This window comes from Mustela erminea, chromosome 1, assembly GCF_009829155.1.
Source record: "Mustela erminea isolate mMusErm1 chromosome 1, mMusErm1.Pri, whole genome shotgun sequence".
Classification (NCBI taxonomy): domain Eukaryota; kingdom Metazoa; phylum Chordata; class Mammalia; order Carnivora; family Mustelidae; genus Mustela; species Mustela erminea.
In genome coordinates, this window is record NC_045614.1 from 136954309 (window position 1) to 136980131 (window position 25823).

The following is a 25823-nucleotide window of genomic DNA, read 5'->3' on the forward strand; positions in this document are numbered from 1 at the left end:
TCTCCCCTAAGAGTGTCTGAATCCAAACCTCCCTGCCCTTACAAGGACAAGCAGTCAACGGATTTAGGACCCACCCTAATCCAGAATGACCTCTTCTTGACTTGATTACACCTGCAAGGACCCTATTTCTGAAAAAAGGCACCACAGATTTGAGGTGAATTTTTGTGGGGGAGTGAACTTTTTTTGGCGGGGAAGATACCCTTCAACCCAGCACATGCATCTATTAGTAACTTGCACAAAAGTAATCAGAAGAGGTATAGAACAGAATTCTTAGAATTAATCATTACATAAGACTTGAAATATTAAGCGAACAATCAGCTGGCAGCTTGAAAGTGCATACCTTTATAAAATTTTACAGTATGCTTTTTGGATGTTAACCTGATTCCTTCTAACTTTTTCCCAAATTTTCTACTCTCATTCTTTCCTTTGCCCTATTTTCTTCATCGACTTGTTAAAATTTCTCTTTTATCTTGCCATATTCTATGCATTTTTTATAAAACACCTGATGCTTTTCTGGAAAAAAAAAAGAATGGTAGCAATAAAATAATAAAATAACCACTGTTAATTTGATGGTAGTGTTGAGATATTGGCCTCCATTTGAGAACAAACTCATTATGAGATGCTTTCTAAAGTGATAAAATGCCAGTGTAGATCTCAGAGTGATGTCTCTAATTGCCCAGACCTTTTTACATTAGGTATCTGCATGAGTTATAACTCCTTTGTGAAGATAAAAAGCCTGCTGCAAGAAATTGCCCCATTGCTGTGAGAGCTGTCAGACTGGAGGGCATCTCAAATGAGATTAATGATGTCTGCCTTAATATAAGAAGATTTAGCATAACCAAGATTATGGATTCTGCAGAAACCTGTCAGCACTCATTTATTTGGAATAAATATTATTTTTAATTAAAGTCCTAAGGTAGGTTATTCCTGAACTAATGAGATCTATAGTGATTTCCTTCGGGAATTAATTTTCTTTCTTAATTCTCAGTCATTTTGATGATTATGGTTCATTCAATCTTGTATGTGGCAGTCAGTTTTATAGGACACGCTGATTTCTAGCTAAGGGCCCTAAATAACTCTGTATTTGTTTTTACATGGCACTCTCATATTCTAATTATATTTATCATTTAATCCAAACACTCTTATAGGTCTGTCTGTCCAACTTAGCTGTATGTGGTGACTTGGCTTTATAGAATAAGATCACTCACATTCTAAGTGAAATGTAGAGAACCTAAAATCAGAAAATTATAGCATTGCAATTCTCAACTATTTTTTAATTGATTCTGGCTCCTTGGTAGGTCCTGTGCTGGGTGTTTTACAGACATAACTCTAATTCAATCATTTCTTCTAACAGAAACACCAGTCATTTCTTCTAACAAGGAATTCTGCAAGATGGGAATTACCTTTTTTTTTTTTTTACATTTATGTATGCATGTATGTGTTTATTTATTGAGAGAGAGAGATGGCTCATATGTGTACAGTGCGGGAGAGGGGCAAAAGGAAATGAAGAGACTCTCAAGCAGAATCCATGACCTTGAGATCATGACCTAAGCTGAAACCATGAATCCTCCCCCTGAATGGACTGATCCACCCAGGCGTTCCCCACACCCCCAACCTTGTTTACTAGATGGTGGAACAGAGATTCAGGAAGTGGAGTCTCTTTGGCAGACAAAGCATGCTCATAGCACAATCCCTGAAGCCTTAACAGTGGCAGTCAGTCAGCTTCCCGCAGACCTGCAGGTAAACATCGGTGTATACTGGTGTGTGGTTCAACCAGATTTTCAGTGACTCCATAGGGTTGGTGTTCTGACTAGTGTTGCTGTACACCAAACCACCCCCAAGCTTTGTGGTGCGGAAGAGTCCTTTTATGACACTCATAAATTCCACAGGTGAGGAATTCAGATAGGGAAGTGGTGATGGCTTACCTCTGGGCCTCAGCTAGGTGGACTCAGAGGTTGGAGATGTCTTCACTCACTTGCTGGCTGTTGGCTGGATCCTCAGATAGGACTTTCAGGCAGAACACCAACACGTGGACTCTCCCTGCTGCCTGGGTTTTCTCACAACAGGGCAGCTCCTGGGTAGCTGGTCATCTCCTAATGGCTGCTCTGGGCTCCAAGGGTGAGGATCCTGAGAATTAGGAATGGGCCTTTCCTGAACCGGCTTTGGAAATTATGCTGGGCCACTTCTGATGCATTCTTTTGGTTAAAGGCAAATCACTGAGACTGACCCAGATTCAAGGAAGGGGACCTCCACTCCCACCTCTCCATGGGAAAAGTATCAAAGAATTTGCAGACATGTTTTAAAGCTATCACAGCGTATAAGAAATATGCTACTACCCACTGCTATCTCTGTCTTGCATGTTGGATTTGGGCTTCTCATCTCTCTCTCTCTCTTATTGGACCCCATCCCCTTCTGCTGGCTCCTTTGGTTCCCAGAAATATAAGCAAGGCCATGCTCCAGGCAAATGTACCTCTACCACTAGTTGGGGCTTCTGCCCCTAATTTCTAGCTGATCTGCTACCTTGATACAAGCACTAGGAGGCCTCTTTTTAATCATTTCTTCTAACAGAAACACCAATCATTTCTTCTAACAATTCACCTCTTATTTACCTTACCTCATTTCTCTTGGCTTCTCAGGAGTAAGAGCAGGCTAAAAAAATTCAAATTTATTGGTTCACTCACATGCAATCATGCACCTGGTTAATTCAATCTCTGGCAAATTAAAATACTTGTTGACAAGCCCCTGCTGGTGAAGACAGAAACCATTGATCAAAGGTTGCTTGCTAAATACAGAATTAGAATTGAATTCAGCATTTTCCATGTGCTTACAATGTAAGATGAATGAAAGGGTCTTTAAAGGAGAAAAAGTAGAATAAAGACATGGAAACTCCTTAAGTGTAAAAGCAGGTGGGTATGCACCTGACTTAAATTGATGATTTGGTGCCTCCTTTCCCTGGGATCCTCACCCGAGAGATCACACCTGTGCAACATAAAGTCAGGCTGAAACATCCGTGCCACATTTCTTTAAAGGTGATCATTCTGGCTCAGAGAACTACTCTTAACTGAATAGTATTAGCCTGAAATAAAGCTAAACAACAACAGTGATTAGGAATTCTTAGGGCCTAAATGCCACTCATGCGGTGTTTGAAATGTTTACATATAAACTATTACTGTTTATATGAAAAGGGTGTCTAGTCGCCTCTGGAGGGCTGGGAAAGGGAACGTGCTGCCAAGCAGTATTCCTCGAAATCGTTTTCTGAATTAATGAAAATTTGAATGAGTAGATGGGCTATGTAGCTGGATTTCTTTGGGATTTTGCTAGCTATATCTTTATTTTTAATTATGTCTTCATTTTAATTCCAGTATAGTTAACATACAGTGTTGTATTAGTTGTGGGTGTACAATATAGTGATTCAGTAATTCCATATATTACTCAGTGCTTATTGTGGCAAGGACACTCCTTAATCCCCATCACCTTTTTCACCCATACCCCCACCCACCTCCCCTCTGGTAACCATCAATTCTTCTCTATAGTTAAGTCTGTTTCAGGATTTTACTGTATTTTTAAAGGAAATATTTTATTATGATTGATTCATAATTATCAGGGTATTTTCTGCTCTGAGGAGCTAAAACAATTCAATACTTCATTTCTCAATCTTTCTTGCAACAGGAGAGCAAGTCATTTGATTAAGTTTCATTTGGTGTGATATAAACTTGCAGGGAGGAAACAAACCATAAGAGACTTTTAATCTCACAAAACAAACTGAGGATTGTTGGGGGGAGGTGGGTAGGGACAGAGTGGTTTGGTTATGGCCATTGGGGATGGTATGCGATATGGTGAGTGCTCTGAAACGTGTAAGCCTGATGATTTACAGACCTGTACCCCTGGGGCAAATAATACATTACATGTTAATAAAAAATTAAAAAAAAAAAAAAGAGGGAGGACATCCTTTCTGCCACCTGGAATATGAGAATGCTAGCTAGCTACGGCCTCAGTCAGCCTGAGGCGTGTGGTGGAAGCCACCGACCCAAGAGCCCAAGTCTCTGACATATGAATCCATCGTAACTGCCTTTAAATGTCTTTTCTTTGAGAGAGAAACATTTTTCCTCTTTCAGCCATTGTTTGTTGTTTCTATTGTTGTTATGCTATTGTATGGAACAGATATACTTAATTAATCCTAATTGATACACTGCCCTTGAAGACAATTTTATTAGCTTTGGTCTCAGTAGGAAACAGAGGACATACACAAAAGTGTTTAATGAAGGTATTAAATACAGGGATGTGGGCAGGGTTACAGGCCCCAGTCATGGAATAGAAGCTACAGGAAACTCTTCCAGCCCCCAGGTCTGAAGGGGCAGGAGGAAGGAGCTGTTATTAGAACATGGTGAGAGATGCACCCTTGGGAAGGGGGCTGGCCTCCTAGAGCTGTGACCTTAGGAAAGCAGCCACAATTGAAACAGGGCCCAGCAAAGGTACAGATACCCAATTCTCTCTGCTCCTTCCTTTGACTTGCTGCCAGTGCCTCCTATTGGCTGAACCCAGTCAAAGGCTGGAGGGCAAGGGAAACCAGGCACTGCAGTCTATTAAGGTCTGCCTCCAGGAGCATTGTGGCCAATGATTTTAGGGGGAATATGGAGATCATTTAGCTGCATAAAATGTATCCTAATTATAGAGTGACTTTTTAGTTCTTTTTTTTTTAAACACTTTATTTATTTGACAGACAGAGATCACAAGTAGGCAGAAAGGCAGGCAGAGAGAGAGAGAGACAGAGAGAGAGACAGAGAGAGAGGAGGAAGCAGGCTCCCCGCCGAGCATAGAGCCCATGCAGGGCTCCATCCCAGGACCCTGGGATCATGACCTGAGCTGAAGGCAGAGGCTTTAACCCACTGAGCCACCCAGGCGCCCCGTGAGTTTTTAGTTCTTAAATGATTTGAAGAAGAGAGTGATAACAATCTTAATTTGCATAAAATAATCTTATTTGAAAGTTTATTTACTGTTGCTATTATAGTATAAATAAAAAAGGTACATACCCTATGGCTTAGCAGTTTCACTTTTAGGAAATCTATGCAGCCATTCAGAAAGAATGAGGCACAGAGATATATGGCTTCAGAAAGTTATCCAAGGCATAATATCAAGGGAAAAAGTTAACTGCAGACCAATCTGTTTCCATGGTCTGAAAAGACAGCCCATATGTCACTATCTCTACAGAGATGTATTTGTTTAAACATAGGGCAGGGCTGGGAAGGACTGTTAACAATGGTCACTTGGCAGGGAGAGAGAGCAGCAGTGTAACAAAAATTGGTTGCTTATGGATGACTTGACTTTCCTGTTTTAAAAAAAAATAATGAAAGAAAAATCTCAAGTCACAAAAATGTTGAAGATACCACTTAAGAAAAATGCTAATTCCTGATCTAATTTTCGTTATGTTATTCTTTTATCAGGCTGATGTTGCCTGTATTGATACAAGGCTAGTAAATGAGCACATTTAATAAATTAGATGTGACCATTTGCTAGCTGGCATATTTAAATTATATAATTTATAGAAAACATATATATGAAGATTGAGTACACTTTGAAGTACTTAGAAACAGAATTAGTTTAATAAAGTAGTGGTCATTCACATTTAATATATACATTCTGCATTTGAACTAGAGTCCAATATTCAAATCTCCCAGTGACATTAAACATTAGATTGATTTTTTTTTTTAAAGATTTTATTTATTTGTCAGAGAGAGTGAGCGAGAGTGAGCACAGGCAGACAGAGTGGAAGGCAGAGTCAGAGGGAGAAGCAGTCTCCCTGCGGAGCAAGGAGCCCGATGTGGGACTCGATCCCAGGACGCTGGGATCATGACCTGAGCCGAAGGCAGCTGCCCAACCAACTGAGCCACCCAGGTGTCCCATTAGATTGATTTTTTTAACTTCCAAAGTAAAAATACATTTTAATGCTATGCTGTCTTTGCTGGCAAAAGAACAGAGATTTTTCTCATAGATTGTGAGAATTTTAACGTATCTTTTCAAAAAATAAGAGAAAAAGTATATTTTTATAACTTTTTCAAAGCTCTTTAAGGTTTGTTTAAATGCCTTTCAAATGGATTTAGAAATTAATCAAACAATGTCTCTTGGGAATTACATTGTACAGTTATTATAGCAAGATGAGAATACTTAGAAATTGGAATTTCAAGTTTAGGACAAGTAAAAACGGAGTCTCTGGTAATTTCTAGGCTATGGTGAATGCTAACACATTCGTTATTTTCTTATTAATTATAAAGAAGGGAAGTTAAAGCCTCATAGCATCTTTTTCTGAAAGCAGCCCACATGACCTCTGCAACACAAGCATGGATGTAAGAACACTTAATGTGAATAGGTTATTTGCCTGGAAGCATTTCTGGTGGAACAGCTGTTAAGTAACATGGGACTTAGGATGCTGATTATGCTCTATGTAGGTCCACAAATTTTAATGAAATATTTTAAACTTGGAGAAAACTGTATTCATGGGCGATGATCATTTTGGATGACCTTCCATTTTCACCTCACATACTGAGAGTGCAGGGGATTCAAATACACAGCATTTTGAAAAGAGTATTTTTACAAACTATTAATCAATTAGTTATGCATTATCTTCTCCAGGCCAATTAGATGTACTACGGAGAGAAAAGCTACAATGGTGCTAAATAAATAATCTAATTACAGAATTTGTTTAAACAAACCTGGGAATCTTTAACAGTAGTCAGTCATTCATCCATTGGGGCGGTATTTGGAAAATATTTATTTTTCAATTATTTATGTTTTCAATTCCATTTTAATTTTATGACATAATTCTTGTGTCATTCGCAGGTAGACTGTAGTTACAGACTTTACGTAAGACATGGGATTTTGGCAGCTCATTTTAAAAAAGATTAGGAAGGGAGTCTGCACTCTACTACATTTCTTACATGTTGGATTTCAGCCCAAGTCTCAAGTTACGAGATGCTGAAAGAGGGTCAGTTCAGTTCATCATCCTGGGAGTTGTCACAGGATCATTTTGCCATTCCTTCTCAAGATCTAAAAATAAAATGGTACACTGTTGAGTTTACAGTGGTGTATTACTATATTGGTAGCCTTTACTTCTTTAACACTGGCCTATAGCTCCCAAGGACAGCAATCATAGGAGCCAGCGGTGGACCCTGAATAACCACATCCACATCACTTGAAATATTATTTCAGCAATACAAAAATTACACTAGAAAGTCTGGTCTAGTGTAGAAATAGTAAGATTCTTGCTTTAACTCCATCCCACTGTTGTAGCCCCAATTACAATAGAAAGGCACTATGTACTCTGTACTTACCCATGACATTTACCTAGGATAGATTTTCTTTTATTTATTTAGTTATTTATTTTTTAAAGATTTTATTTATTTACTTGACAGACAGATCACAAGTAGGCAGAGAGGCAGGCAGAGAGAGAGGCGGAAGCAGGCTCCCCGCTGAGCAGAGAGCCCGATGCGGGGCTTGATCCCAGGACACTGGAATCATGACCTGAGCCGAAGGCAGAGGCTTTAACCCACTGAGCCACCCAGGCGCCCCAATAGATTTTCTTTTATTGTGGCAAAATACACATAGCAGTTACCATCTTAGCCATTTTAATATCTACAGTTCAGGGTTCTTAAATAGACTCACAGTACTGTGAAACCATCACCACCATCCATCCCCGTAACTCTTTTCACCTTATGAAACTGAAACTCTTTACCCCTTAAACAGTAACCCCCCATTTCCCCCTCCCCCAGCCTGGGCAATTATGGTTATGCCTTCTGTCTTTATGATTTTAACTAATCTGAGTAATTCATATAAGTGGAATCATAATAGTTTGTGTCTTTTTGTGATTGGGTTACTTAACATAATGTCCTCAAGGTTCATCCAAGTTGTAGTATACTGCAGAATTTCCTTCCTCCTTTTTTAGTTTAACATACAGTGTTATAGGGGCGCCTGGGTGGCTCAGTGGGTTAAGCCGCTGCCTTCGGCTCAGGTCATGATCTAAGGGTCCTGGGATCGAGTCCCACACCAGGCTCTCTGCTCGGCGGGGAGTCTGCTTCCTCCTCTCTCTCTCTCTGCCTGCCTCTCTGCCTACTTGTGATCTCTGTCTGTCAAATAAATAAATAAAATCTTTAAAAAAAATACAGTGTTATATTAGTTTCAAGTGTACAATATAGTGATTCAGCAATTCCATATATCAGCTGGTGCTTATCACATGTACATTCCTTAATCCCCATCCCCTCACTCTTTCCCCTCTGGTAACCATCAGATGGTTCTCTATAGTTAAGAGTCCGTTTCTCGGTTTGTCTCTTTCTCTTCTTTTAATCTTTGCTCATTTGTTCTGTTTCTTAAATTCCACATATGAATGAGACCATATGGTATTTGTCTTTCCTTGACTGACTAATTTTGCTTAATATTTTCTTCATCTTTAAGGCTGAATAATATTCCATTGTGTGCATACGCCACATTTGCTTCTCCATTCATCCATCCATGGACACTTGGGGTTGCTTCCATGTTTTAGCTATTGTGAACAATGCCATTATGAACACGGGTGTGCAAGCATTTCCTTGAGACTGTACTGTCAGTTCTTTTGGTATACACATAGACACCTATTTATTTTTTGTGCTGGCTCCAAACAGCTTAATTTAAATAACCAGACTGTTAAATAGATGGCTCATCTGACACGGGCAAATCTTCTTCTTTCACTGGAAAATATTTATTGAGAGCTTTCTTTGTGTCAGGAATGGGCTAGATCCTGGGTGTACAATGACAGCCAAAAATAACTTGGAAATAGAGAGAAGAGTGTTTTGATTTAGAAAAACCCACCAGTTAAATATATTGATCAATGTCCACCCCTTACAGGGTCCACCCCTTACAGGTCTTTTATTACATAAAAGATGAAGATGATTAGAGAATTCACAAAATGTTCTTTCTTACCTTTATTTTTACTCCTGTTCTGTGGTAAAGTCTCCAGTATTTTCTTATGAAGATGATGTGCTTTTTCATTATTCCAGAATGGAGTTCCAAGGAGTTAAGCTTACATTTAAAGGATGGCATTTAAACATTGTCTAAATAATTCGAGTACTCTATCAATTGAGTAATGGCCAAGAGCTTGTTTAAAACTCCTTCTGTCAGGGCACCTGGGTGGCACAGTTGGTTAAGCATCCGACTCTTGGTTCTGGCTCAGGGTCATGATCTCAGGGTCTTCATGCTCAGCACAAAGTCTGCTTAAGACTCTCTCTCCCTCTCTCTCCACTGCTCTCTCTCTAGAAGAAATAATTCTTAAATAAAATTCCTTCTATATTCAGAAGGAATTTGGGGATAGGGAAATGGGGGAAGGAGTAATATGGGTACAAGAATTCCAGATCAATTCATCCATAGTTCAGTGACCCAAAATGTCACCTGTCTTGTTCCGTTTCCAGCTTTTATTACTATCTTATTTGTACACTTAAAGATTTTCACTGGATGCCCAAATGAAAGGAAAATTTGGGGTAGGATCTAACCAGACAAGTGGACTCTATCTTTTAGTTCCAAATAATGCTTTCTATAACAGTACACAGTGGAAAAACAAAGCGTATCGGGGGAACGCAGAGGGATCCACATGGCCGTGCAAGGCCTTACTGCCAGACATGATGCTCTCAGACATACTGGAAGTCTCCTTTCAGTTTTCTTTGCATATCTTGGCTCACGTCATCTTGGTAGTGATACAAGACTGTTGATACCAGTGGCCAAATGAAGGCTTGGCTTATTTATCCAATTCTCCACTGAAAGGTAGACATGGTCAGGAAAAGCCGAAGGGTATACCAGGAACCTCAAATTTTGCCTGGATTTTTCATAAAATTGAGAGGCAGGGACATCTAGGTCTTTTGCAAGAGGGATTCTTCTCTGGGTTAGAACTTCCATGGGTTAGATAGTTCCCAACCTTCCAGGGCAACTATTAGGAAGATGGAGGTGGATGGCTGGCTGGGAGTCCTTGCGGCTCCAGAGCCATCTTTCTTCAAGTCTTCATCAGTTGTGATTTCTTTCATGAAGACTTCCTTAATTTTCTAACTTGGAATAATTTCTCTTTTCACTGCCACCGTGTTTTCTGCTCTGCCACTAAGTATTGTATATCTTATGTCATATACATGTCTGAGCTTCACAACTAAACCTTTTGGAGGCAGGATCCCCACTAGACTCACCCATGTGTACTCAACTGCACTTATGGTGCCCAGGACAAACTAGGTATTGAAAAAAAAGATTAATGAATAAGTGGGTAAATTTGACTGAAGAAAACCTGAGATCCCTCAAGTAAGTGGATGGTATAGGTCATTAACTGCAGAGCAAATAGGGTTTCCTGTGTTCTTGGCAGGGAGGGAGATTAGGGAGAGCTGGGGACAAAGCTGGGATGGAGTCCGCCGACCATGGCATTTCAAGCGCATACATAAGGAGTACACTGATGTTGGGGTGCAGCTTTTCACACCATTACCCATGCAACTATCTGTTCCATATTTCCTTAAGCTGGCTAGCATGCTAAAATGTTATTTTGGCACACACAGAAAACTTTTTCTATGAAGGGCATTCTTTTATGTTACTTTGCTGAAAAATCAAAGAAGGCATGTCCACTCTTAGCATCCTCATTTTATCGGTGAGGATACTAAAGTGAAGCAGAGGAATGATGTGATGCTCTTATTCCATTTTCCCTAAGAATGTAGTCAGAAATGAAAACCCAACTTATATTACGAGCACTCATCATTCTGTATGAAATCAATGTTTCAATAAACACCAAGGTCTCATGTAAGTCCAAATTGTTATCATTACTCAAGTGACATGAAAGGGATTGTTGTGTTTTATAGACTCATTACATTAGGATATTAAAGAAGGCCAGGATGCATCACCTAGCTTGAGTATGGTGATATATTTGATAGTGTTCTCTGAAGTCTTTCTCATTAAATTTGATTGGCTTATGTGGTAATATTGTAGTCTTCAACAGGAATGTAGGTAAATGAAGTTAATAATACATTAAAATGAATCATACTGGAAATCAGGAAGGAGGGGAATAGTCATTGAGTTCCTGCAGGGACTAAAGTTTAGTGAATTAAAAAACAACTTGATTCTCCATGTCTTTGAAAAATTTAGCTTTAAAATACAAATCAACTGTAATTTAAACTTCTGTGTTTGGGCTACTTGTCATAAAGGAACACTGGTGTTAAATAAAATTAACACATCACAATATTTTCACTAGTTATAAGTAAGGAGCGTTAGGCATACTGGAAAAAAATGCCTAGTCCAGGTTCTCTGGAGAATAAACCAGTGGACCAAATGACAACCCATAGTCTTGTAAAATATACTTTCCAAAGGAGTGAGAGTCCTTTTACTGTTTACAAGTTATGCAAGGAATGAACTACAAAATATTTCAAAAACTGTAATCCCTCCTTTAGTCACTAAAAATGTATGTATTTTTACTAAAGATCACATGAACCTGAGTTTATGCTGGGCACTTTCACTTACAGCTAAATAAAGAAGAGAAAAGACAAGAAAAGACCACTAGCACCAACTTAGAATATGAATCATGTTTATATGAAAACAAGTATTTTGTCATCAGCTTATTTTCCATACCTTTTGCAACTGGGATCTTTATATTTTAAAAATCTATTTATTTATTTAAAGATTTCATTCCTTTATTTGGGAGAGAGAAAGAGAGAGAGAACATGAGAGACCAGAGGGGCAAAGGGAGAAGCAGGCTCCCCACTGAGCAGGGAGCCTGATGTGGGACTCCAGGATCATGACCTGAGCTGAAGGCAGACGCTTAACCAACTGAGCCACCCAGGCACCCTTTATCTATTTTTTAAAAGACTTATTTATTTGTTTGTTTGTTTGTTTGTTTTTGTTTAACAGGGAGAGAAGAGACACAAGCAGGGGGAGCAGGAGAGGGAGACGTAGGCTGAGCAGGGAGCCTAATACAGGACACGGATCCCAAGACCTTGGGATCATGACTTGAGTTGAAAGCAGATGCTTAACTGACTGAGTCATGCAGGCACCCCTATTTTTACAATTTTTATAGGAATTAGAGTTTTAGTAGTTTCAGAAATACAACAAAGATGGCTTTACATATTGGTAATCCTCGCCCCCAAACTTTTCCAGTTTATACTGTATTCTGAGGCACAGTCTTCACAGACACCAAATTAGAGTGAGACCAGACAAAAGAACAAAATAGAAGGGAAATATTCATGTCAGCTGTTGAAAACTAGTTTTGTAAGGCAAGGCCTAGAAATCCTCATCTCTGGCATGTTTAGTATGGAAAGCATGGTTGATTTTCATTCAGCTACTGGAGAAAGGTATTCTACAATGACAAATAGCCTTATCAAAATTACAATTAGCTGGCTTTCTCTGCAGGGACTAAAAGTTGGGTAAGTAAGACTGAAGTGAGAGCTCTCACCAGTTTCCTCAGAAATGATTTCCCCATCATGGGTATTTGGTCAACTGATGAGGTCTAGTACGAACATATGTTTCTAGGAGAATGAGCCAGGATCTGCTAATATTTTTAAAAAGAACACTTAGTATATGCTGATCTCTAAGTAATAAATTTTCAACTTATTTAATTTTCAAGAAATGTTTTAAAAAATATGTTTTTCCCTTTAAGATTAACATGCTCATTCTGCTTAGATTGTTTAGAGTGCTTTTTATTCTGCCTAAATTTTTACAATAATGTGAAAAAAAAGACTCAAAATGGTTTCATAATACATGGAAGATGAAATCTCACATGGATAGCATATAGTTTGATTCTTACATATGCATGATTAATCAAAATTGTGTTTTTAAATGATGACTTGATATTTTCCAATTTTACTCAAATACTACTGTGTATCATTTATTTTACCACTGATATTTTTATTAACAGTATGACATTTTCATGCATTGTTAAATTTTATACTAGTTTTAATATTCACAATGTTTGGTTAAGTTCAAATCAGCAAATATTCAAGCCTACATGAGAAATGAATGAAATAGTACCTTTTTACATTATCAGCTAACTGCTTTTTAAGAGTAAAAAGTTAATATTGGGATTTAAAAACCTAAATTTCCAATGTTACTGTTAATTCGACCATCTGTATATTATTCAGGCCACAGGACTACCCATTAGCCTTTCTTGTCGGAGGGCAATTAATCTCTTGAACCATTTTTCCTCAGCATCAGCTTTCTCAATAAATAACTGAAATAAGAAAAAGAAAAAGAAAAAATGTTACTGTTTGCCAATAATTTGGATTTGCCCTTATGCAACATAAATTACCTTTATAGAATACATCTTTTAGCACAAGATTTGGATGCTGTTTAAACTTTTGGTGACTTCTCAACTGAAGATAATCTATTTGGAATTAATAATGTTCAGAAAGTCCTGGAGAAAAGGACTAATATCAACATTGTCTGTTAACAATTTTATGGTGCATTTTGTGAAGTTTATTTCCTACATACTCTCTCAGAGACACAGTGGAATGCCACGACTTCAGAGCAGAGAGCAAAATATGTCGATGACAGGCTCAATTCAATGAGCCAACTAGAGCTCAGGCAGAATTAGATCTTTAATGCTAGATTTAAAAAACAACCAAACTTATTATTTTTTTTTTTGCTTATTTTTGTTAATTAGAGAAAGAATACTTCTAAAAGTCAGACAAAATGATTTGGCTCATACTGGCTTCAAATCCATGTAACTGCTCTAAGGGACAGGGGTCAGCTGCCTATTTCTAGCCAACAGGAACATATAAATCCATTTCTTCCAACAGGCTTCTTGTCACCAGCACAAAATAACAACAGTTTAAACTCATTTAAGTCAACTAGACTTCAGTGGAAATTGTTCTGATCTAAAGATCTTACATTTGGATGGGCCAAAGAATTGTCATCTTGGTACTTGATGGTCGTGGGGATGCTGCTGGGATCTATTTCTTTCTCACTACTGGGTGGGTCAGCAGCTCCTGGTGCTGGTCCTGATGTCACAGCTGTGTGCTTCACCTCACCAGGTTCCACGGACTGAAACATCATACAGAAATAGTTCATTAATTAGATCACAAGATGAATTAAAATTTTGCCTTAACAATATTTTTTATTTTGAATAGCAATTGTTCATTTAGTCTCTTTGAGATACTGCTAATCATAAAAATACCCTGGGTGACTGAATAAGAAACAATTCTTAAAACAAGACCACAAATACAAAAACATGGAGACAATGTTGATCATTTTTTTTATAATCAGCGTATTTTTCTTGAGAAGTTGGGACGTATGAGTCTATCTATAGAGAAACATTTTTCATAAATCTAAATTCTATTAGTCGAAACAAGCAACAAAGCTCCAGCATTCATCTGGTCTCTTTAGAGGTGAAAAGCAAATTCAAAGGTGTTTAGTTTTTGCTTTTTAAATAAAAGCCTCAGTGAGATATAATTCACATATCACAATTCATATAGCTTTGAGCATATCCACAAGAGTTTTGCAACCAATACCACGAGCAACTTCAGAACATTTTCATCATCCTCCCACAAAACCCCATACCCATTAGTACTCGCTAATCCCCATTTCTCCCAGCCTCCCCATCCCTACGCAACCACTCATCTCTCTTCTGTCACTATGGGTTTGCTTATTCTGGACACTTCACACAGGAGATCATACATTAGGTATTTTTTTTTGTTGGTGGTGGTTTGTTTTTGTTTTCTGTGACTGGCTTCTTCCATTGAGTATGCTTTCAAGGTTCATCCATGAAAGGCTGAAGCATGTATCAGTACATCATTCCATTTTATTGCTGAATGATACTCCATCATTCAGGGGCCATACAAGGGGCCAGGCACTGGGCTCAGAGCTACAGACATGAGGACTGGTAAATCATTGCTGCTTCCTGGAAGAAACCAGCAATGCTGCGCTCTCTTGGGTTAAATCCGATGCCTCCCTATCTGAGAAAGGAAAAGGCCAGCAAAGTGGCTAACTAGCAGCAAGGCTGCAGGGATAACACCTGAAATGGACTAGACGAGAAACTGAAATCGGAAGTTAAAATAACCCAAGATGACTGAGAGATTAATTCCACCACTCAACCTTTTTTCTACACCCACTGGTTCTATATGTGTAGTTTTTGAACCACCATTTTCTTTTAATTTAGCTACTTCTGAATATCCACTTCTCTGAGTGAAGGGTAAAACAGATGTCACTGGGAAAAAACACCTAGAAAATGAAATCTATATGAATTAGTTAATCATTTCTTAGAATGATTTATCTTAGAAATGGATTCCATGTTTTCAGTATTTATTGAGTGCTACTAACTGCTAAGCACTGGGTACACAAGGGAGAGTAAAATAGGTAGGTTCTCTGTACCACATGGAGATTACATTTTGCTAATGGAACCTACAGATTACTAACAAATAGATATCAAAATAAAGACAACTGCAAATTTTAACAAGGGACATATAGATACTTAAAGAAATAACTGTTATATTTGGCAGTTTTCTTCTAGTATTTTGAAGCCAGTACTCCCCCACACCTCCATCACCAGGTGTCAAACTTTTCTGTCTTCAACATACTGGGCCGAGAAGGTCTACAGGCCTGTGTGATATTATACTGACCCTTTATAAAACCAAGGATGTAGATCAGTAAAGCCCAATATTCTGCAGCAGGGAAAGGTGGGAAGTATGCTAATCCAATGAGGTCCAGACATCATTTTTTTGGTAGTCTATGCTGCAATCAGAGAATAGAGGAGCATGTCATTCTGCCTGTCTTAGCTGTGCTTTGATGGGGCTTAGACTGGCGGTATTGAACTGCCTCGAAGAATTGTGGAGTGCTGTTATTCTTTTTGTCAAAGATGTGGATCACACATATTCAGGTGGCAGAGGTAACATTCTCTTATATCAGTGAACTGATCTCATTTTGTTTTTACCTACAGTACATTAACATTTTCTTTCAGAAGTGCTTATACACATTTCAGGTAAAGTTTTCAGAGATTAGGATCAGAGCATGGAAGTTATTATTTAAATGGGTAGTTAAAAAATATATGACAAGAATCATCAATTGCTTCTTTAAGTGAGGAAAACTGCTGGAGAAATTTCGACTATAAAAAAAACTCAACAACAACAACAAAAAAAACCTCAACAGAGCCACTATCAAGTATCTGGCTTTGAGTACCACTGCCACCTGGTGGTTTGGATTGGAAAACTTGTTTTAAAACATACTTCCAAGGGAAAAAGTAAGTTAGACCCTCTGCTTAAGGTTATTTACCCTCTTTCTGAACATCTGCCAGCGACAACCATTTCAGGGTTGAATAACTGGCAATAAGCTTGTCTGCGACAGCAGTATGGAAACAAACTGCATCTTGGTTCCTGAAGCTGATGATCTAGCAGAGGCTATCAGATTATCTACTCACACAAGAGAGAGATGATTGCAGAGAGTTAACCTGTTAAATCGATATGTGTTGACAGAGACACAATGTCTAGAATGTTGTTGGTAATAGCCACTTTCTGGTAACAGCTCTTTAGCTTAATTAGTGGAATTCACACTGGTGAAGACTATCAGTTGAAGAGGTTGTGAGTATAGAGAAGCCTTTTTCAGGGATACAAACTTTATGCCAATGTACATAGAGCTATCCAGAAGAGAAAGATGTTGAAACCTGGGTCATCAGTAACTTAGTCCTCAAGAGAGTTAGACTTTGCTATGCATCAGGGATAGCCCCTATCTCCCCATGATCTGGATGAAATGGTCCTCAAGATAATTTACCTCCCTTTGCTAAGTAATCTCCTGATAAATAATTCAGCTTCTTGGGCATCCTGAATTGCTACCTTATACTGCAGACACAGACATTTTAGAAACTGGAAAGGGATATCATTTTCTAAACTAATAAATTGGCCTTCTGTTTTATATTACAGTTGAGTGTAAATTTATTCACTGTTGGCCCATCACTGCTTTTCTGATCATTTTGAAATGCAGTGACTAACAAAAGTCCAGTGTTGGATGGCTAATACTTTAGACTGTTGTACATTCACTAAGGTAAATGCCATTTTCTGTTTTTTTTTTTTTTTTAAAGCATATTCCCCCATTAGTGAATGCATGCATGCTTTATATGTCAATAGGAATGTGCACTGAGTTCACAATTATGACACCGAATGACTAAAAACAAACATGGGGTCTGGGGTTGAATCAATTTTGTGTGAATGTTCTTTCTTGTCATTTATTAGTACTTTGACCATGGGTTCTAAAATTTGTTGAGCCTTAGCTTGCTTAGTGTTAAATAAAGGTTACTGGGATTTTAGATAAATATGTTAAATGTCTAGCATTAATGGTAGCCATTATTATTTTCATCACTTTAAATTATTTAAATATAAAAAACAAAGTGGGGCTATGTTACAACATTGTTTTACATCATTTGGTTAGTGTTTTAATGTTTCTGAATGCTGTGTTGAAACAAACTGGCCCGAAGCTTCTGTCTGTACACTGAACCAGTAAGCTACTACGTAAGCTGTGAAGTAAATTTTTAAATTATTTGCTTAGTAATACAATAGGTCACCAAGGCTCCAATGAGAATTTTAGGGTCTATAAACCATAAAAAATTACATAAAACAAGCTGTGACCTAACCAAAATGAGAATCTTTGCATCTCCAATTCCTTTTAAGAACGCCATAGCCAGGGGCACCTGGGATAGAGCCCCATATTGAGCTCTCTGCTCAGCGGGGAGCCTGCTTCTCCCACACACTCTCTCTGCCTGCCTCTCTGCCCACTGTGATCTCTGTCTGTCAAATAAATGAATAAAATCTTAAAAAAAGAAAAAAAAAAAAAGAACGCTATAGCCAAATGCAGCCCTCAGCATTCAGGAAGAGGAAGAGATGGAACAGAAGCAGGGAGAGAAAGAATAATAACAGCTTTTATTTCCTGAGTGTCAGGCACTTGGCTAACTGGTTTATGTAAAGTATCTTGCTCATCCTTATAAAAACTTCTGCCAGGGCTATTACCTCCTTTTAAGATAAGAGAGCCATGGGGTTCTCATGTGGTTTAAGGACACACAGCCAGTCAATGGCAGAATCAGACCTGACCCCACATCTGTCTGACCCTACATCTCATGTTTTTGACCACTGCTTCCCAACGGCTAAACCCAAGATTTATTTTTATTTGGTTTTAATTTTAGAGGAAAGAAATAAAGATGTTGGTAAAATATTTTAATTAAATACATTTTTAAAAATTAATTAATTTATTTTTTTGAAAGACAGAGATCACAAGCAGGCAGAGAGACAGACAGAGGGAGAGGAAGGGAAGCAGGCTCCCTGCCGAGCAGAGCCCGATGCGGGACTCAATCCCAGGACCCTGAGATCATGACCTGAGCCGAAGGCAGAGGCTTTAACCCACTGAGCCACCCAGGTGCCCCTAATTAAATACATTTTTAAGTGGCCCAGCTCACAGTGCTGCATTAGTATTTCTAGGCTGCTTTTGCTTCTCCATCACACTAGCCAGCTCAAGACTTTCCAGAATTGATTTTATTTCTTTGTGTGAATTATTGTTCAGGGGCACCTCTTTCAAAAGACAGCTAAAACAGTAGATGAGTTGCTCTCATTGAAACTGGGAGGATTTATTTATTTATTTTAGAGAGAGAGAGAGCACATGTGAGGTGGGAGAGGCAGAGGGAAAGAGAGAGAGAATCTCGGACTCCCTGATGAGCATGGAGCCCTATGTGGGGCTTGATTTCATGACCCTGAGATCATGACCTGAGCTGAAATCAAGAGTCAGATGCTTAACCAACTGAGGCACCCAGGTGCCCCAGGAGGCCCCTATTTCATCTTAGTCTACCCTATCCCTTATGGTGGCATCTGAATTAGAAGTGCAAGAAAAGCTGTACTGAAGGTGAGAGAAAATTCCAAATTGGCAATGAAAACTAAAACAGAAACTAATTATTAAAATAATTAATAATGATGATCCCTTTGATCAGAGATATAGGTGAAATTCCTTTATACTGGTCTGATGGAAAGCCATTTAACTATACTGGGTTTAGTTAGAGATTTAGGAAGAAGACTTTTTCCCTTGGATTTAGTCAGTTAGCTTAAGATAAATAACCTTCAGATGTTATGGGAAATAATCTTTTAAAACTTTTCTAGTGGCTGCAGTGAGGTGAAAACATTATTCTGAAATGGAAATATACTGATATTATTACATTAACACTTTTCAAAAGACTTTAAAGGTAAAATCAGATCTAAAGATTTTCTGTGTTTTTCAGCAAGAGGTCTGCCTTACTGGTGAGCATGGAAACTTGGGGAAGATTAAAAAATGTAAATGGGGTGAGGTGTTGTTACTTAAGACAGAATGAGCACCTACAGTAGAAGTTTTTAAGCACTGCTTAGTTACAGAATGTATGTAGATATAAAACAATTTAGATACTAGAGTATGTTATCTAAAAATAAGCATTTATTGGATCAAGAGCCAGGTTAGATATTTGATACTCATTATATTTATTCCTCAATAACTCCAAAATGTAGGTGTTTTTGGTTCTATTTTATGAATTTGGAAACTGAGGACTGAAGAGGTTGAGAAACTTGCTAAAGACCATAAATCATGGCAGGAAGTTTGCAAGTTAAAATTCAAACTCTCCCCTTGAGTCCTAAGTTCCACCCTCTTTCCTCTATATCAGGTACACTTCTGATCAATTTCCTTGCTCATTGCTGGTTTCACTAGCAATTTGCTTGCTATTGGAAGAGCTGCCAGTATCTTGGAGGGAAAATAATTGAATTAAAAATAAGTTTATTATTATTTTTTAAAATAATTTTTTAAAAAAAGATTTTATTTATTTATTTGACAGACAAAGATCACAAGTAGGCGGAGAGGCAGGCAGAGAGAGAGAGAGAGGAGGAAGCAGGTTCCCTGCTGAGCAGAGAGCCCGATGCGGGACTCAATCCCGGGACCCCGAGATCATGACCTGAGCCGAAGGCAGCGGCTTAACCCACTGAGCCACCCAGGCGCCCCTTTAAAATAATTTTTTAAAAAGATTTCATTTATTTGAGAGAGTATGAGAGAGATCACGAGTGGGGTGGAGGAAAGGGTAGAGGGAGAAGCAGACTCTCTGCTGAGCAAAGAGCCAGACCTGGACTCGATCCCAGGGCACTGAGATCATGACCTGAGCTGGGAGCAGCCGCTTAACTGACTGAGCCCCCAGGCGCCCCCAAATAAGTTTATTATTAATAATTACTATCAAAAGGGGAAAAGTTGTTTAGTGGAAAACCTGGTGTAGTAACTAGAGAGGAATAAGTATTTCCACAGAAAGAAAATGCCGTTTATCTTCAGTGAGTCCACTGAGACCTGGGAAGTCAGGGTGAACCTCAGAAAACAAATATTACAATTCTTTTAGGACATATGAATGACCTTTAAATATGTAAGATATTCAAGAGTAAGGTATTAAATAAAATGAGCAACTATACTTATGGATGTCCATTTTACAGTTCCACCATTTTATAGGAGTCGTGGTGGTACACTACAAAAAGTTCAAATGAAATTGGCAAATGGAGGCGGGGACCACGGCTAACCAGGGCTGGCCGGTGCTGTGCACCCAGGCACGCAGCACATGCTCAAGTCACCTCTCCAGGAAGATTTAAAATGTGTATGGTAACTGAAAAGATGTTCATGTCACTAGCAATAAAAGAAATGCTAATAGAAAAACAGAAGGTTGGGGCGCCTGGGTGGCTCAGTGTGTTAAGCCGCTGCCTTCGGCTCAGGTCATGATCTCAGGGTCCTGGGATCGAGTCCCGCATCGGTCTCTCTGCTCAGCAGGGAGCCTGCTTCCCTTCCTCTTTCTCTGCCTGCCTCTCTGCCTACTTGTGATCTCTCTCTGTCAAAATAAATAAATAAAATCTTAAAAAAAAAAAAAAAAAAGAAAAAGAAAAACAGAAGGTCAATTTTTGCCTGGCTACCTATCAGGTCAGTAAATGGGAAAAAGGACTTGGAGTTAACCAGGATGTGAGAGGCAGACATCTCCTTGTATTTGTGGGCAGAATCTGTATTGGGACAATGTGGGCGGAGGATGACTTTGGGATCACGTGTGAAAAGAAATAATATGAACCTTAAGCAGATAACTCCATCTTGAAAAACTTGATCTTAAGGGGCTAAGAATGGATATTTACAAACATGTATGTCATACCTGCAGGCTTACAACTACTTAAATATCTAGTATCAGAGAAAAAAAAAATAGATGAATTAAGATAAATTTGTCAGCAGGATATTTTACAGTCATTAATTCATTTACAGATACAGAATATTTTTGAATAAGTGGTAATAATACCATGTCTTCATTACATGCATGTTATTAAAGAATACATGCAGATTACAGTGAAATGCCTTTTCTGACTAAAGGAACAGATTCCTAAAGGTGGCCCTGATAATAACTGAAAGAATATATGCAATATTCAACAGACATAAAATGCCAATCAAAACTCCTTTTGAGGGCGCCTGGGTGGCTCAGTGGGTTAAGCCGCTGCCTTCGGCTCAGGTCATGATCTCAGGGTCCTGGGATCGAGTCCCACATCGGGCTCTCTGCTCAGCAGGGAGTCTGCTTCCTCCTCTCTCTCTCTGCCTGCCTCTCTGCCTACTTGTAATCTCTCTGTGTCAAATAAATAAATAAAATCTTTAAAAAAAAAAAACAAAAAAAAACAAAAAAAAACTCCTTTTGAGTTTTGGAGCTGAATAAGTGATACCCATCTGGGCAAAGAGTGTAGATACGTGTTACTATTTGGGTAATAATCTGATTGTTAAAGCTCTCTTCTAACTTTTCTCTAGCAGTGTCAATTCAAAAAGTCGATGCAGACACTTGAAAAGAAAACTATATGTTCATGAAATGCATATTACTGCTTTAGAACTGTTGACATTTTACTTTGTCTTCTCAGTGAATTTTAAAATAAAAATGGCATCAGATATATTTTTACAAGTTAAACTTGAACTGCTTCTCACTGATTCATTCTCTCTCTCTCAATAACACGCTGACACTCGCTCACCCTACTTCATCTATCTGTTAGAAGAAGCACTTACATTTAAGTAAAATCCATTAATAAAGCATCTCCTCAGTGGGAATCTAAAGGCTTATTCATAATGTCTGGATGAAAACTTACCTTTTTGACTTCTTTACTTGATCTGAATGTCTGCTGAACAAAAGAATCACTTTCAATGGCTTCAATTTCTTTTACTCTTTTTACTTGTTCGACCAGGGTGGCTTGGTCTAAAAAAAAGGGGGGGGGTATAATGTCAGTATATTTTGGTGTGTAAGCTTGTTAACAACACTATTCTAAGCAAGCTTCTTTCTTTCTATGAAGTAATTTTTATGACTTCTGGAATTTAACTGGATGAAAAGATGTTATAGTTACGGTCTAACAAAAAAACACTTTCCTCTTGAGATCCACAAATATCACATTCCTACACACCAAGGCTCTCACCTAAAACCTAGTAACACATTGCTGAGAAAGCAATGCTATAACGATCCAAGCTAATCTGGGCTAATCTTGGGGGAGGGCCTTAAATATTAAAAAAAAATTATCATGGAAATACATATAAAAGGAATTAGCACAATGAATCCATTTGCACCTATCACCCGGCTTCTACAGTCAGGAACTCTGTTACTTCATATTTATTCATCCTCACTTTTTTTTTTTAAGATTTTATTTATTTGACCAAGAGTGCAAGTAGACAGAGCGGCAGGCTGAGGAAGAGGGAGAAGCAGGCTCCGCTGAGCGGGGACCACAAGGGGCTCAATCCCAGGACCCTGGGATCATGACCTGAGCTGAAGGCAGATGCTTAACCAATGAGCTACCCAGTTGCCCCTCACTTCATTTTCTTGGGTAGACCTGGAGTACTCAAAAGTAACTTCCAGATATCGTGCTGTATCACCCCTAAATATTTAGTAGGAATTTCAGATAAAGACTTAAAAAAACCAAACAGTAATATAATTACAATACCATCTTCACATCTGATAATATTATGAATAATGCCTTAATATCATCTTATACAGTTCATGTTTAATTTTCACTGATTGTCCAAAACAAAAGTCTTTTTTACAAGTAGTTTGTTTGAAACAGGATCCAAACAAGGTCCATACCTTAGACCTTGTTGATAAGTATCTTAAATCCCTTTTAATGATTGACTGTCTTCAGTTTGTCCCTTCCATTGCCATTTATTTATTGAAGGGAATAGATTATTCACATTTGAAAATTGTCTACATTCTAGATCTGGCTGATTTTATTCTCATGATGTCATTTAACATGTTCCTCTATTCCTCAAATTTCGTGTAAACCAATAATTAGATCTAGAGGCTGCATTACTTCAGGTTCAATTTCTTTTGGTCAAGGATACATCATAGGTGATGTTGTGTAATTCTCATTACACCGTATTGGGATGTGTTTCTTCCAATTTTAAGGATGTTAAAATTGATCAGTGGGTCTAAGGTGATGTTGGCCTGACTCTATTATAAAGTTCTTCACCAACCTCTCACTTATTGTTTTCAGCAGACATTAATGTTTGTTGATTAGATCCATCATTTCATGAGACGTTGCAAAATGGGTGATTTTTCTAATTCTATTATTCTCCCTGCATTTATTAGCTCTGATTTCTCTGTTATGAAGAACTTCCCTTACTGACTGTGAAGTAGTCTGTACAGGAAAGGTAGAATAAATGTTTAATTTTCCCCTTGTCGATTGTGATCCAGAGGTAAGCATTATGAGTTCTTGAATATTTATATGCTTAATATATTTTATTGTATATAATCATTTTCATATTTTGTTGCTCAGTTATTCTACCTTTGGGCAGTGGGGACCTCCTGAAGTTGGTCCTTCATCCTTTCGCTATGACTGCTTATAGTAAAGGGGTTAGAAGATGTTCTAGGCTCATCTTGCATAGCTCCTGCCTGAGACCTCAACTTAGCCATTTCTCCAAAGGGCTCGGACTCCTTTGAGTGGGAAATGATATTTATTTAAAGACAGTAACTGGGGCACCAGGGGTGTTCACTGTTCCTGGATTGTCACTGCTTCTCAGCTTTTTCAGTGGGTAGGACAGGAAATGCATATTTTAAGGAAAAAAAAAGTGATATGAGTTCATGCTGATACTAGCAATCAAATTAAAGATTAGAGGACTTTTAAGGTCTCGGATTTTATATATCTTTGTCTTTTCTCTCACTTTCAAACTCTTAAGTCTTGGGGCACCTGGGTGGCTCAGTGGGTTGGGCCTGACTTCAGCTTGGGTCATGATCTCAGGGTCCTGGGATTGAGTCCCGCATCGGGCTCTCTGTTCAGCGGGGAGACTGCTTCCCCTTCTCTCTGCCTGCGCTCTGCCTACCTATGATCTCTCTCTGTGTCAAATAAATACATAAAATCTTTAAAAAAAAACTTAAGTCTTAATGATATGATCAAAAGTATTAGTTGTTTCTCTCTCTCTCTCTCTTTTTTCTTAAAGATTTGTCACAGAGAGGAGGAGATCATAAGTAGGCAGAGAGGCAAGCAGAGAGGGGGAAGCAGGCTCCCCACTGAGCAGAGAGCCTGATGTGGGGCTCCATCACAGGATCCTGAGATCATGACCTGAGCTGAAGGCAGACACTTAACCCACTGAGCCACTCAGGCGCTCTTAGTTGTTTCTCTTAATATGAGAGTTGAGTATGTATTAGTTTCAAAGTAAAAAGATTAATATCACAATTAACAAGATGAATTAATACAGTTTAAAATTTCTTTATGATTCTTTTTTTTTTTAAGATTTTATTTATTTATTTGACAGACAGATCATAAGTAGGCAGAGAGGCAGGAAGAGAGAGAGGAGGAAGCAGGCTCCCTGCCAAGCAGAGAGCCCGACATGGGGCTCGATCCCAGGACCCCGAGATCATGACCTGAGCCAAAGGCAGAGGTTTTAACCCACTGAGCCACCCAGGCGCCCCTCTTTATGATTCTTTTTGATGTCAGGAATTATTCCACTGATGAAATGTCAAAACTGTATACTCTAGAGTTACCTGAAATAATTCTCCATGTGCTTAGGCTACCAACAAGATACATAGCTAGGTTCAATTTATTTTAATTCATTTTTTATGGAGTTCTTGCTTTCTGTTTTATTGTTCTTGTGATTAATATTAATAAATTTTTAAAATATTTAACTTATTTATATGTCAGAGAGAAAGAGAGAGAGCACAAGTAGGGGGAAGCGCAGGGAGAGGGAGAAGCAGGCTCCCCACTCAGCACGGAGCCCAATGTGGGACATGATCCTATGACCCCAGGCAGACTGAAGGCAGATGCTTAACCAATTGAGCCACCTAGGTCTCCCTAATATTAGTATTTTTTATTTGAGTATAGTTGACACATAATGTTACATTAGTTTCAGATATACAACATAGTAATTCATATGTTATTACATGTTATATACTACCAGATGTAATTATGTTATATACTATGGTCACCACAAGTGTAGCTACTATCATAATAAAATACTATCATGATACCATTGATTATATTCTCTATACTATACCTTTTGTTCTCAAGACTTACTCATTACATTACTGGAAGCCTGTACCTCTCATTTCCCTTCACTCATTTTGCCCATCTCCCAACCCCTCTCCCCTCTGGCAACTGGCAGTTTATTCTCTGTATTTATAGAATACAAATCTGAATCTGCTTTTTGTTATTCATTTGTTTTGTTTTTTTAGATTCCACATATAAGTGAAATCATATGGTATTTTCCTTTTTCTGACTTATTTCCCTTAAATAGTCTCTAGGTCCATCTATGTTGTTGCAAATGGCAAGATCTCTTCCTTTTAATGCCTGTGTAATATTCCAGTGTGTCTGTGTGTATGTATGTACACACCCCACATCTTTGTCCAT

General features: G+C 38.4%; 1 protein-coding gene and 1 long non-coding RNA gene across 2 annotated transcripts in view; both read right to left on the bottom strand.

Annotated features, from left to right (window-relative positions):
* Positions 1–6749: 6749 nt before the first annotated feature.
* Positions 6750–11689, bottom strand: LOC116590954. Its single transcript, XR_004285793.1, has 2 exons — positions 8947–11689; positions 6750–7041 (listed from the first exon to the last, which is right to left on the bottom strand). It is a non-coding gene; the product is annotated as an uncharacterized LOC116590954 (long non-coding RNA).
* A 954-nt stretch (positions 11690–12643) lies between these two features.
* The window catches only part of RSRC1 (arginine and serine rich coiled-coil 1), a 414049-nt gene continuing 400869 nt past the window's right edge, over positions 12644–25823 (bottom strand). Inside the window, exons 8-10 of the mRNA XM_032343364.1 lie at positions 22089–22195; positions 13861–14013; positions 12644–13201 (exon numbers count right to left, since the gene is read on the bottom strand). Coding sequence (XP_032199255.1) covers positions 13109–13201; positions 13861–14013; positions 22089–22195 — 353 coding nt within the window. The 3' untranslated portion in view covers positions 12644–13108. The remainder of the gene's footprint in view (positions 13202–13860; positions 14014–22088; positions 22196–25823) is intronic.